The sequence below is a fragment of the Engystomops pustulosus genome, chromosome 11, assembly GCF_040894005.1.
Source record: "Engystomops pustulosus chromosome 11, aEngPut4.maternal, whole genome shotgun sequence".
In the NCBI taxonomy this organism is placed as follows: domain Eukaryota; kingdom Metazoa; phylum Chordata; class Amphibia; order Anura; family Leptodactylidae; genus Engystomops; species Engystomops pustulosus.
Window position 1 is genome coordinate 54,535,968 of NC_092421.1, and position 14,309 is coordinate 54,550,276.

Below are 14,309 nucleotides of genomic sequence, written 5' to 3' on the forward strand. Positions count from 1 at the left end.
AAAGGATTTTACCCATAGCAAACAGTATATATAAATATACAGCGCGAGCGCGATTACACCATCAAGGCGCTCCACACCTGATATTCCAGATTACATCAACTCAGGTATATTTACAGGCACATCTATCTACACCAGTTACCCCTGAGGAAGCCACCGTGTGTGGCGATACGCGTGGGGCTCTCCCAGCCCCTCCCCTATCTGTCCGGCCTGCTTGGTAACTATGATGGTTATATACATTGCACTATCATTCGCTGCAGGGCTGTATGATTGATGGTATTCATTTCAGTTATATTGTTTTCATCTTTTGCTGGACAAGTTCAGGGTGTGGGGCTGGGTAGGGAGGTGTTCTTTTCTAGGGGCCTTATCATGGGCCGAAACCTCCCTTGGGTTTCAGATATAGGATTCTTTTTTCCTTTTTAACTGTTTTTATTGGTTTTTTTGTCTGGTGTATATACATAAATTGTTGTTTATATTTAATAAAGATTGTTATTTTGGCATAGCACATGGCCATTTTGTATTTTTGCTCAGTTTTGCCTTTTTCATGTGCCCAATCTTTCACTACATGTGTAGTTCTTCCTTATGATGTTTATATAAATATACATATCATACATTTCCTGTGGATGAGGGTCCTACCTGAAATCATCTAAAAAAGGAGGTAGAGGAAGTGGCCTTGTATAGTTCTTGAGTTCTATGAGTGTTGCAAACAGAGCAGTTTTAAGATAAGTTTATAAATGAATTATTATCTCTTGTCATTAGGATGACTAAAGAAAAAAAAGGTTTTAAAAAATTACATATTACAAAAAAGAATTAGAAACTTTAAATATCTTTGCATTCACCCACTTAGGACACAGGTTTCTTTAAAAAAAAAAACTTAGTTTTGCTCTTGCTTTTATGCACCATACGATTAATAAGCATTTAGATTATGGACTGTGTTTCAGTTGGGAAAATGTGTGATACTTCATTGGGTTTTTTTTTAATTTGTAAACAAGCCCCACTGTATGTGAGTATATATATATATTGTATGTTTATATATGGCACTGTATGTGTGTGTATATGCTGTGCGCGTGCATAAATGAATAAATGTGTGATTGTATACAAATATGTACATTTTTTAAATGGGAAGGGGGCCCCATGCAGAAGCCTGCTATGGGGCCCTGCCTCTTATAGTTATACCACTGAATAAAGAGCTCCACCCCTGAAATCCTCTTCCATAACAATAATAATAAGAAGAATAAAGAGCTCCACCCCTGAAATCCTCTTCCTGAAATCCTCCGGAAATCCTCTTCCATGTGTGTCTGCTCTTGATACATATGTATATAAGAGCCCTTTCAGGACCTTTGACTCAGACAAGTCATTGTGGCTAGCTCGTGGTCACCATTGACTTCTATTGGTCACGGTGCAGTGAGTCACGGTGCACACCAGGCACTTTTAATGGAAATCAGCGGTGTAAGCAACACTCACCCACTGATGTCAAATGGGCCGCAAACAGCATCCGGCCCACACGCACACACACGCTCATAAGCATGAGAACTTTATGTCAAACCCAGAAAATTAGACTTGTGGGGCCCACATTTTTTACACAGCCCAAGGCCCATGGCAGCCTTCATCTGCTCTTCACCAATATCCATGATACTGATATAAAATATTGTAGTAAACTTTATCACTTAGAAGTAAGGAACTATGAGAAATACAGGAAACTCTCTAACAGTAAGTACCCCAGGTCTAATTACAGTACCAGATTTTGTTAAACATTAAATAGATAATAAGCTGAAAGGAATAAGACTCGAGTATCTGAGCCAAACTGTTATCTAAACTCAATCTGGAATGTACCAGAGATGAATAACCGGGAACAGGTTGAAGACACCAGGATCCATTTATCAGTTATGTACGCCATAAACATTTATTTATGTCCTGCAATGCTGGGACATGGGTCAACAATACAACAATATCAATTATGTAACTGGTAAAGGCTTTGCTTAAAAACTTGTCACCAACGTGTACCACTCCAAATCCACAAACACTACCTTGTCCAGCAGGTTGGATGTCCTAAGAACATGTTTTTCAAAAAGACTTCTAGCTTAAGTCTTAAAAGAATTGTAGCCCAAGATGAAGTAAATTAAGTGGGGTAGCTAGACTATGCAGTCAAGGAATCCCGCCTTCTTCCAGGCCCTTTCCACTGTCCACCTGCCTCGACCTTGGCTTTGGCCCTGTGCACACCTAGCCGAACAGGGTCAGCGTTAGGGGGCGGCAAACTGGGCATTTGCCAGGGCCGCTTATCCTATAGGGGCCCCCTGTATGTGGATCCTTGTGGGCAGAGGATGTATTTCTCTTTTAATAACCCATGGTTGAGTGCCCGGGTAATGATGCTTATCTTCTATCTCCTGTTTTTATATTATCATCTGTCTAGTTATCTATATCCCATCATTTGTCTTTTTCCTATTTATATATTTGTCTATCTAATCATTTATCTATCTAGCTTTTTGCCTATTTATTTATCTATGAATCTTCTACCTACCTAAATATCTCCTATCTATTCTATTATCTAGATCTACTATCTACACTCACCGGCCACTGTATTAGGTAAACCTGTCCAACTGCTTGTTAACACTCAATTTCTAATCAGCCAATCACATGGCGACAACTCAGTGCATTTAGGCATGTAGACATGGTCAAGAAAATCTCCTGCAGTTCAAACCAAACATCAGTATGGGGAAGAAAGGTGATTTGAGTGCCTTTGAACGTGGCATGGTTGTTGGTGCCAGAAGGGCTGGTCTGAGTATTTCAGAACCTGCTGATCTACTGGGATTTTCACGCACAACCATCTCTAGGGTTTACAGAGAATGGTCCGAAAAAGAAAAAGCATCCAGTGAGCGGCAGTTCTGTGGGCGGAAATGCCCTGTTGATGCCAGAGGTCAGAGGAGAATGGGCAGACTGGTTCGAGCTGATAGAAAGGCAACAGTGACTCAAATCGCCACCCGTTACAACCAAGGTAGGCAGAAGAGCATCTCTGAACGCACAGTACGTCGAACTTTGAGGCAGATGGGCTACAGCAGCAGAAGACCACACCGGGTGCCACTCCTTTCAGCTAAGAACAGGAAACTGAGGCTACAATTTGCACAAGCTCATCAAAATTGGACAGTAGAAGATTGGAAAAACGTTGCCTGGTCTGATGAGTCTCGATTTCTGCTGCAACATTCGGATGGTAGGGTCAGAATTTGGCGTCAACAACATGAAAGCATGGATCCATCCTGCCTTGTATCAACGGTTCAGGCTGGTGGTGGTGGTGTCATGGTGTGGGGAATATTTTCTTGGCACTCTTTGGGCCCCTTGGTACCAATTGAGCATCGTTGCCACGCCACAGCCTACCTGAGTATTGTTGCTGACCATGTCCATCCCTTTATGACCAACATCTGATGGCTACTTTTAGCAGGATAATGCGCCATGTCATAAAGCTGGAATCATCTCAGACTGGTTTCTTGAACATGACAATGAGGTCACTGCACTCAAATGGCCTCCACAGTCACCAGATCTCAATCCAATAGAGCATCTTTGGGATGTGGTGGAACGGGAGATTCGCATCATGGATGTGCAGCCGACAAATCTGCGGCAACTGTGTGATGCCATCATGTCAATATGGACCAAAATCTCTGAGGAATGCTTCCAGCACCTTGTTGAATCTATGCCACGAAGAATTGAGGTAGTTCTGTAGGCAAAAGGGGGTCCAACCCGTTGTTAGCATGGTGTACCTAATAAAGTGGCCAGTGAGTGTATATATCTATCTATCTATTATGTATCTATCTATCAATCAATCTCTCTTCTACTATATCTATCTATCTCTCATACTCTACCTATCTTCAATCATCTATCTAGCTATAATCTACTTTACATTTATGTATCTAGAAATCTATCATCTATCTATAAATCTATGGTTCAATTACTTTATTGAGACAACATAACAAACAACGAGGGAGCAGGAAGTCCACAAGACGGGCAGGTGTTTAGGACTCAGCACCATGTTGAATTATGAAAAAGGAGTAAGTATTTTCAAGTAGGCATCTGGCTCTAGAAAAACACTGAAAAAAATCCTCAAAATACAGAAAAGTTAGGGGAGAGGAGCAAGGAAAGAAGGGAAGGGGAATGTGTGTGTGTGTGTGGGGGGGGGGGGGGGTAAGTGCACCCCACAATAGCATATAAGTGCAGACCAAAACCTATCATTGTTGATTTATAAGTCATAAGCTATCTATAAATCTATATAATCTTTCATATTTATCTTCTATCATCAATCTCCCTATGGTCTGTCTCCTATTAAAATCCTATAAAATTCCCTACACTCCCATAATACAAAATGCCTTACCATACTACTGTTTGTAAACTACAAAGTGTACAAATCCAAAGAGAGGCATAGAGTCTCTGCACTGCTCAACTTACTGCAGACCCGCACAAGTGTCCTTTTTAGGAAATGGGATCTTTGAGGCACTGTACTGTCTCTGTGAGGTTCCGACAGCTGTGTTGCTCAGCCCGAACAAAACAGTCCAAAGTAAGCATACGTGAAAGAAGAATGCAGCACTCACCGAGCATGTGAAACTACTTCTTTTATTCAGAGGACGGTGCAATACAGGGGAAACACTGGAGCCAGACGGTGATGGGCCATTTCGCGCTCACTAGCGCATCTTCAAGCCGTTGACCCAACAGCACGGCGATGCAGGAGGGTGTCCAGCCAGGCTGACCCCTCCAGGGCCACACGCTGAAGCATCTGATCCTCCAAAGAAGCCATGACAAAGGGTAGGTGTAGAGCACCGGGGTGGGGTCTCAGAGGTCCTGAGGGCAGCAGGAAAGATGCCCCCCCTCCCCCCATGTGCTCCTGAACCTTATAAAGATTCCAGGCGGGTCCTCACCAGCCCAAAACTGCTCCCTGGTGACCTCACTTAGGGAGGGGGCAACGTGCCAATCGCCAAGAGCCTCCCAAAGGCCCCCAAAGACCTCCCCCCACAGTCCTCCGCCCCTTTGCTACTTGCTTTGGGGCTTATTAGGTATATAACCAAAAACAACAAACCATTATAACTTCTAACCATAACCTTTCATTTAACCCTATACACATAGCTGTTTATGCTTGTGTGCTAGCGGAGTGTGATTGTAAATGTGGGTCAGAGAGGTGAGTAAACGATTACAGTGACATATTTAGCCCTTCTTATTTTATAGTTCCGGTTGCAAGGCAGTTGTAAAAGGATATTGTAACAGAGATCACATGTAACTCAACCCCTCTCCAGTAAAGTGTCCTGTGTGTAAACTCTTATACTAAAAATGCAAGACTAAAAACTGATCTATTTATGGACTGTTGGGGAGGAAAACTTAGAAGTTACATAATAAAGCATCACAGAGTATCCATGTTTTTCCATGTAGGGATTACTAAAGGGATGGATGAAGTTACACAAATACAGTGGTTAGGGGATGGGGCGACCTTTCCTTGTTGATAAAGTGCTATACATCTAAGCAGATTTATTTTTCATGAAATGCACCATGAGAAAAGCATGCAAAATAGCTCATACCATCCAAACTGGAGATACTATTTTTTCCCCCTCACCAGTATAAAATCCAGCTTTTGCTGGGTTGCAAGAGGTTAGCTGGATTAAAGAACTCTTTAGCTTTATTATAGCTTCACTTAAAACCATAGTCAAACAAATTAGAAACAATTAAAGGACATCTACCACAAGGTTTAAGGATTGTAAACAAAGCACATTGACATCCTGGTGCCATATTTGGCTGGATCTGCTTTTCTTTTAGCTTCTTATGCCCTTGTTAAAAAAAAAACATTTAAAATTATGCAAATGAACCTAGGGGCTCCAGGCTTCATAGATGTTACTGGAGCCCCTTAGACATAGACTCATTTGCATAATTTTAACGCCTTTTTTTCTTAAAAACAAGGGTATAGAAAGCATAAAGAAGAGCAGATCCTGTCAGAGGGGGCACAACACAGTATGTCACTGTGCTTGGTTTACAATCCTTCATCCTGTCCTTTAAAAACTGATCATATTTTTTATTTTTAAAGGGGACCAGCCATTATAAAAATGCAGTGTAAACTGCAGACATCATGTAATGCAGCAGGAGAAACAAAGTTGCTTGATACTTTCCCTATGGATTGTAAGCTCTTGCATGCAGGACCACTTCGTATGGAAGGACCATGAAGAGACCATATACTACAACAGAGCTGTGGTTCCTTTCCTCTGAAGATCGGTGAGTGTTCAAAGGTTGGCTCCCCATGATCATAAGGTGATAGTAAATTCTAGTAATAGTCTTTATAAGATGGCAATACCCCTATAAGACCTCTTGGTTTTATTTTATTAAAGGGGTTTTCCATTATTCCAGACATTTATTCCATATCAGAACATATCAGAATCAACAAGTCTCACTTACTGCCATGCAATGCCGACTTCCATACTCCTTCAAGTCATTGGAGCTCAGAATAGGTTTTCATCTTGTTCCCCATAGAAAGCTTTGGGACTTCCACAGACTTCCTATGCCTTGTTCTGCCAATTGCAGGTGGTCCTGGCCGTCAAACTTCACAATCAGACATTTATCTAGTATCCTGTGGATAGTCCAATGAAAGTCCAAAAATAGGATTTGGGTTTATTGGACAACATCTTTTTACTCACAGCTAGAAGGGGATTATTTTAAACACATTAAATATGTGTTACTCAATGGAAAGTTTTCATTTAACTAACAAATAAAATGAAACGGAACAGTATCAAGTTTGAGAAGATGACATTTAACCATCTTACATTATGGTCACATAAAGAAAGAGCGTTGGAGCAAACAGCGGGACAGGAAAGAGAGCTTTGCTTAAGTGAACTCATTAAAACTGGAGATACAGTAAGGTAATAATTAGAGGCTGCACCTGCACCCGCTGTGCTTAGATTCACAGTTGCTATTTGACATTTTGCCTTCCTTTTCAGCAGATGTATTAATGTAATATTAATAGACTATTCTTAGTATACGGCCTTGCAGGGTGTCTTTGTGTATCAGCGTATAAATATCATTCCAAACTGGCCTGATGAGAAAATAAATGACTGCAGTCTGCTGAAGAAAGGAAAAAAATCACAGCAAGAATGAAATACATTTATAGAATTATCTTCTGTAGTTTTTCGTACAGTGGCTACAGTAAATATCAAATATATTTGTAAAAATATAATTCAGAGGGTTTATGGCATAATTTTATTACATATATTATATAATGACTTTTTGTAAGTGATTGTTAGACATCATGAAGCATGTTTTGCATCCCTGACCAGGTCCGACAGAGTTCACCTTCTTCTTCCTGGTGCATGTAAGTGCTTGGTCTTGCGACACAATTTGAAAGTTAAATCCTGCGCTCAGTCTGAATCCGTCGGATTGTCCAATGGCCTGCCCCTGATTTTCTGTTGCATGTAAGCCAGCGCAGCTGCAACACAATCCCAGTGCAGTGTGTAAATCCTGGACATTTGGGCAGATTTAAAGGACTGAACACTAAGGTGGGGATGGGACTCCAAGCATCATAGTGATTTATGATACAAGGAATCCCTGCTTCCATGCATTACACTAGTGCTGAACTGTAATCATGATTTCAGTACGACGCTGTTGTCCAGAAACTCTTGAATCAATTGTTATAACTATGACGCTTAAACTACTATCCTGGTACAGGATTTGGGTCCTTAAAATTTGACCATCAAATTCTTTGGGAGTAACAGAGCTGTGTTTTAACCCTGAGGCCATATTCACACAAATTTGAAATGCAATTAAAAGGCAGCAACCACCTTCCTACTTTGTGTTTACATAAATTCAATGTAAATATTCTGTAAATTCAATGTGAACATTATATAAACAGATCAAAATGCCAAATGCGTCCTTAAAAAAGGTGATCAGAATTAGATATGAGTGCCCGGGTCCAGTGCTGCTAGGGGAACCCACTTAAGGTGGTACATAAGGAATCCATGGGTGAGGGGGGCTGTATCTAATGAATCTATAGGAGGTGAGAGGGGCTGTATGTATGATAATGTAATTTGCTGATGCTAATTTACTGATTCAGTTTTTTAAATAAAAAAAAAACAGGTATGAGGGGCACTGTTCATTGGCATAAATCCGAAGTTCCCCATAAGGTAATTCATTGGGAGACGAGGTGTGGGGTATGGATCCTTAGATACATGGGGCTGCTCTAGCTCAGGAGTCTATGGAGTCGGCATAACATTCATATAGAAGAGAAGAAAAGAAGAAAAAGCTGGCACTTGCCACAGTTTTTATTCCATCATCACATATAAACTTTAGCTGTGGGAGGGAAGTATAAAGAAGAAGACCACTGAAGGCCTCCAGTGGGCTCCTGCTTTGGACTATCCCTCTCGCTGCTAATGTTATGAATGTCAGTTTTTTTAATGTTTTTCATCTGCATCCAAATTTTAAAAAAATGGTATCATTTATTATATCGTGTGCTCCAGAAAATATGCCAATATCTGATCCTATATAGAAACGATCAACAAAGTCAAGCCATTACCAAGTGCAACTCCTACAAGCATAATTCCTCTTTAATATATTTAAGTTACATTCTTATCATAATGTCAGTATTATCCATGAATTTAAATTTTAGTATGTCCGATATCAGTGTGGGACTGGCCCACCAGAGCACCAAAAGATTCTCCGGTGTGTCCTAGCTTGAACCCATTACTGGACCCTAAAATAAAGGAAAAGATATACTCATTTGGAGACTAATGAGGTCTATTTACCAGGGGTTTATGGGCTCCCCAGAATAATTTTATCTGATGGGCTTTAGGATTCAAGTCCAACACCACCTGATAAGATGTCTACCAGTACCCAGCATAAATTAAACTCGCAAAATGAGAACCGTTCCCAAATAAGTGTTTGCTAATACATGGTAATAAATGTATGGGTCACAGATAGAGTCAATGAATAATTGTATTTTAAAATTGAAGGTGGATGCACAAGATGTAAAGTTTGGTTGCTTATTATTTGTCGATCGGTTCTCAAAGGTAATTTTCTTCTTCATAGTTTTATTTAGCTGCTTTTTCGTAGTATTTTATGTTCCCGTTGTACTTGCTCTCCATGATTTCTTAGGGACATGCCTTTGTTTTCGATGATTTGCAAGAAATAGTCTCATTATTGCCATCTGCAAACTGGAATGGATCACTGATAATATCCTACAAGTAAAAAAAGAACATCAATATTTGCCACAATAATTTTCTAAGAATAATTTATAATGATAACCGAATAATAAAACAAATAAATGAACCAAAAAACAATATTGTGGGTGAGGTATATAAGCAGTTACATAGCTATAGATTACGCAGGGGCAGTCAATCCTGGTCTCAGGCATTCATTAACAATCTGGAGAGGGAGTTTGTAAAGGAGTTTTCATTAGAACCCTGGAGTTTGTAGCAAGACCTAAGTTATAGTGAAGTGAATAAGTGAAGAATAATCTCCCGGAATCTTGGAATTTAGTGTGCTTTTGTAAAATCAAACATGGTCCTCCACCTGTTATAATGATAACATGGACACTGTAGCCAACCAGTGGCCTCAGTGGGAGTAAAATATGTCAGAAGACCCCAGATTAGCCAGTGATTGGCCGCAGTAGTCAGGTTGGTATAAAGGACTCATCGCTGCAAAGTCAATAAAGACTGGCAAGGACAACCAGTGCCGAGGTACAGAGCAATGATGAGTTTTTTTAATTAATTCTAGGCAACCCCTTTAATTGTTCCCTACTATAGGCATATTAGCACTAGCCTTTAGAGGGTTTTTTCGTTCCCCTGGATCAACACTGTAGGATTTTAGTCTTTTTCAACTCTGATCTTAAAGAGAACCTACCTACCATTTAAATGAACCCACCCAAAATAAAAAAAAAATCATTTTTTTGGCTGAAAAGCTTTGTCCTCACCCCTAAATGGTTCCTTTCCATGGCTGCAATGTTAAAAAATCAGTTTGTAACCTGAGGTAAGTCCAATCAAACACTAAGTAAGTCCTGCATATTGAATGTTACCTGTATTGCCCTACCTCCCACTTCCTGATTGACAGGTATCACTAGGACATGCTGCTCTGTGGAACATTGGGGCTCATTTACTAAGGGCTCCGCGGCTGCACTTTCATCGGGTTTCGCGAATTTTTCCCTTTTGTGCCGAATTCCACCGGGATTTTGGCGCAATCGCACTGGCTTTCACACGACAGAAATGGGGGGGCGTGGCCTTCGGACAACCCGACGGATTCTGAAAAACTGCGGAATTGAAAAAATGAAATGTGTCGCAAGATACACATATATCCACCGAGAAGCAGCAGCGACACCTACTGGACCTTAGTGAATCCCGGCAGAACCCAAATCCACGTCGGACAATGCGGCGCGGGATCACGACAGGAGCAGGTAAGTAAATGAGCCCCATTGACTGAGAGCTCTGTAACATCATTCAGCTCTTCGTGTCATGTGACCAAGGTGATGTCATCTAAGGTCTTTTTACCCAGTTACATTTGCAACATCTATCCCATGTATGTATCTGATCATATGAAATCACATCAGCCTCCATAGAGGATAAAGAAGACAAGAAGTCCAAGGAGGCATGCTGTGATTTCACGTGATCATATACAAATATGTTGCATATGTAACTGGGTAAAGGATCTTAGCTGACATCACCCTAGTCACATGACATTAAGTGCTATATGCTGAGAAGAGGCATGGGACATGGGGAGGAGTAGGGGCTGGCCGGGCAGGTAAGATCACAAAGTTGATTTTATGGGGATGTGACAATTTTTAGCTAAACGAAGGGTGTTGATTAGTTAACAAGGTTCTATGGGGACCTGTCACTAGCTGTATTTCTGAAAATGTGGTGACAGGTTGCCTTTTAATATTATATTTTAAGGGGTTTTAGCACCACAGATACGTATCACTATCCACAGGAGGTCTCTAACGGTTTCTAATCGTTAATGGGACCCCCAGTAACGAGGCTGACCGGGACCAAAATGATAAAGTGCCAGTACGCTTACTGGCTCCAATCCTCCAATACTTTTTTGTACAGTTTCCAGAGATCACATTGACGATGGTCTTACAGACGTGAATGGAGGCCACGTCATATAAGTGTATTAATTCTCTATATACAGGAAAGAATCATGTAGACTAATGCTAATATATCTCTACGGATCTGACAAACTCTTGATAATAATTTCACATATTAATACTATGACCATCTGAAGCCTTGATCAATGTCATCCTGTGACCTTATAAATGACAAGTATTTATTAACCTGCTGCAAATTAAAATGCAGGCTTCCACCAAAGTCAGGAGGTGCCATGGCCAGAATTGTTACCACCTAATTGTTTAAAATGACATTCTTCTGCTTTACAGGTGCAAAAAACTAATAGATTTTCTTATCAATTACCTGAAATGTTTAACAAACCTGATTCGGTCTCTGGTTTAAACTAGTACTTCTACTAGTAAATAGCTGGGGGTTGTAGGTAAACTAGTGAACTTTTGACATAGCCCTGTATGTGAGACTCTACAGGGATTAGGAATCGGGATAACATCTGACATTCTCTAATAGCGTGGTACGCCAGGTTGCACCTGATCCATTTCCTTCTACAGGGAACATTTTACAGAGGGGGAACTGCTACACCCTTGTGTGAATACTACATCTGGGTCCTCTACCCCAAAAGCCCTAAAGGTGTAGTTAATTGCTGGTAAATTTTCAGAATTGATTTTTCTAGCTGTAAACTAATATTTGGAGAATCGGTAGTGGAGGTTATTTCTGTTAAATTCGAAAATATACTGCTCAGCAAGGTGGACTGCAGAAAATGAGTACAACAGCGAACAGCATAGGAACAGCTGAGTCATTCTTTTTGATGTACGAGTATTAAGTGGTGTAGACATTTTTTCTTGCTGATAGGAAGAAACCAACAATATTGTCACAATTTGTCAAAGCTGAAAAAATTATATTTTAAGAGCTTGACCTATGATTAAATGTTATCCTCTGTCCGCAGGAGTGTGTATGTAGTAGTATCTGTAGTACTTGCTGCTACTTACTTCTTATTTCATTTAATTTTGCTCATCTTGTGTTAATGCACTTCACTGATAATAGTATTGTTTTATCTTTATGTAGTACAGTTTATGTAAAATTATTATTAGTAGAAGTATCATATTCTAATTATATTGTATATTAACTATATTATTTGTCATCTTTTATATTGGCTGGTTGTGTTTTTTTTTATTATGGGTAATTTTTATGGGAGACCTTTACTTTTTAAAGGACATCTACCATCAGATTTATTGATGGTAGATGCCCTCAATAAATGCTTGTTACCTTGTCCAGTGGAAGATCTTGTTTTTCTTTAAATTTTGTAGTCCTTTATTAAAGTAAAAAGCCTGAGAAGGACTGGTTTCGAGTAACATAAAGATGAGGCAGCATAAATACCATACATCTACACAGTGATACTAGCACAGCAAAGCTTGTGCCAACTGGGTGCCTATAGGGAGACAATTGAGGCAATAAAAACCAGTCCTTACCAGGTATAAATTGTAGTGTTTCAAATGTCCGGAGACGACTGCCACCCAACGCGCGTTTTGGCTTGTACTGAGCCTTCGTCTGGGGTGAAGGCTCGCAATCATACTATTCAACCGGCTGTGCTGGATCACGAGTGAGGGTGTGTGCATAAATTATAATGCAATGGAGCCAAGAGGTGCTCCGGTGACGTTGACCGGAGTGACTCTGGCTTATTTACATATTTTATAAAGTTCTTTTTTTACCGTAATAATGGACTGACAGATTTTTTTAAAAAAAAAATGCTCATCCCCTGGACAAGGTAACGAGCATTTCGTTGAGAGCATCTACCAGTGTCAGAATCAGTAGAAGTGGATCCTCTGTACCACTGTGGACGATGGTGGTACCCGGTTTTCACCAGAGCCTGGGGCAAAGCTGCTTGGGCTTGTTGCGGCGTGGTACCACCAGGTCGTTCCACAGGCACAACTTTGTCCACGGTGGCGGGCAAGGCGAAGTACAAAACCGTCAGGCAAACTCGTGGTTGGGGACAGGCAGGGGGTTGAGACAGGCAGAACAGGATCAGAGTCAGGGAGGTAGCAATAGGTCAAGGCAGGCAGCGGAGGAGCGTAGTCAGGAACGGAACCAGGGTCACAACGGGAAATCACAATATCAGCACAGAACATGGAACACAGCTTTCTCTAAGGCACAAGACATGAAGATCCGGCAGGGTGTGCAGGGATTCAGATTTATATAGAATTCTCAGAAAATGGCCAGCACCAATTAATGGTGCGCTGGCCCTTTATATTTTCTAAAGCCGCTTCAGTACTTCAAATGGACCCAGGAACCGAGGAAGAAGTTTATAGCTCGGAATCTAGAAGACAGCCATACTTTGTCACCTGGGGAGAATACTGGAGGAGACCTGCGTTTCTTGTCCGCCTGGATTTTGGTGCGGGTGGATGCCCGGAGTAAAGACATGTTTTTTCTCTCAGATGGATCTGAGATCTCGGACCAATTTATCCGAGGCAGGAACATCAGAGCTCACAGCAAAAGGGAGAGATTGACAAAAATGTTGTCCAAACACTATAAAAAATGGGGCAGAGCTGGCAGATTCAGAGTCCAGAGGATTATAGGAGAACTCTGGCCATGGTAGCAGGGTGGACCAGTCATCCTGTCAGGCGGAGACAAAATGGCGGAGATAGCAGCCTAGTGTCTGATTATTCTCTCAACTTGTCCATTGGACTAAGGATGGTAAGTGGATGAAAAATCCAACTTCACTTGAAGTTGACCACACAGGGATCGCCAGAAATGGGAAACAAACTGAAGCCCACGTTCCTAGACAATGTGCAGGGAAAGTCCATGAAGCCGGAAGATGTGCAGGAAGAACAGGCTGCCAAGGCGTGGAGCCGACAGCAGACCAGGCAGAGGAACAAAGTGGGACATCCTAGAGAAGTGGTCAGTTACCACCCAGATGACAGTATTACCCGAGTAAGATGGAAGATCGCGGATAGAGTCCACGGGCAGTTGTTTATCGGTAACGGCAGAAGACGACCAGCAGGTTTAAGACGAGAAGGCTTGTTTCGGACACAAGAAATGCAGAAGCCCCCAAAATCCGGTACATACTTGACCAGGTCTGGCCACCAGTAGAATTGGGAAATAAAGGCAAAAGAGCGCAGCACCCCAGGGTGCCCAGTCACACGAGAGCTATGTCCCCAAGTCAGTATGCTTTTATAAGGGCAGGTCAGACATACGTCTTGCCAGGAGGAAGTTGCCGAAGGTCCACAGGAGCAGCAAGAACCAGCCGTTAAGGAGGAACAA

General features: G+C 41.3%; 1 protein-coding gene across 1 annotated transcript in view; it reads right to left on the reverse strand.

Annotated features, from left to right (window-relative positions):
• Window positions 1-8,358: 8,358 nt before the first annotated feature.
• The window catches only part of LOC140105564 (arsenite methyltransferase-like), a 41,496-nt gene continuing 35,545 nt past the window's right edge, over window positions 8,359-14,309 (reverse strand). The window contains exon 11 of the mRNA XM_072129531.1: window positions 8,359-9,179. Within this exon, the coding sequence (XP_071985632.1) occupies window positions 9,093-9,179 (87 nt within the window). The 3' untranslated portion in view covers window positions 8,359-9,092. The remainder of the gene's footprint in view (window positions 9,180-14,309) is intronic.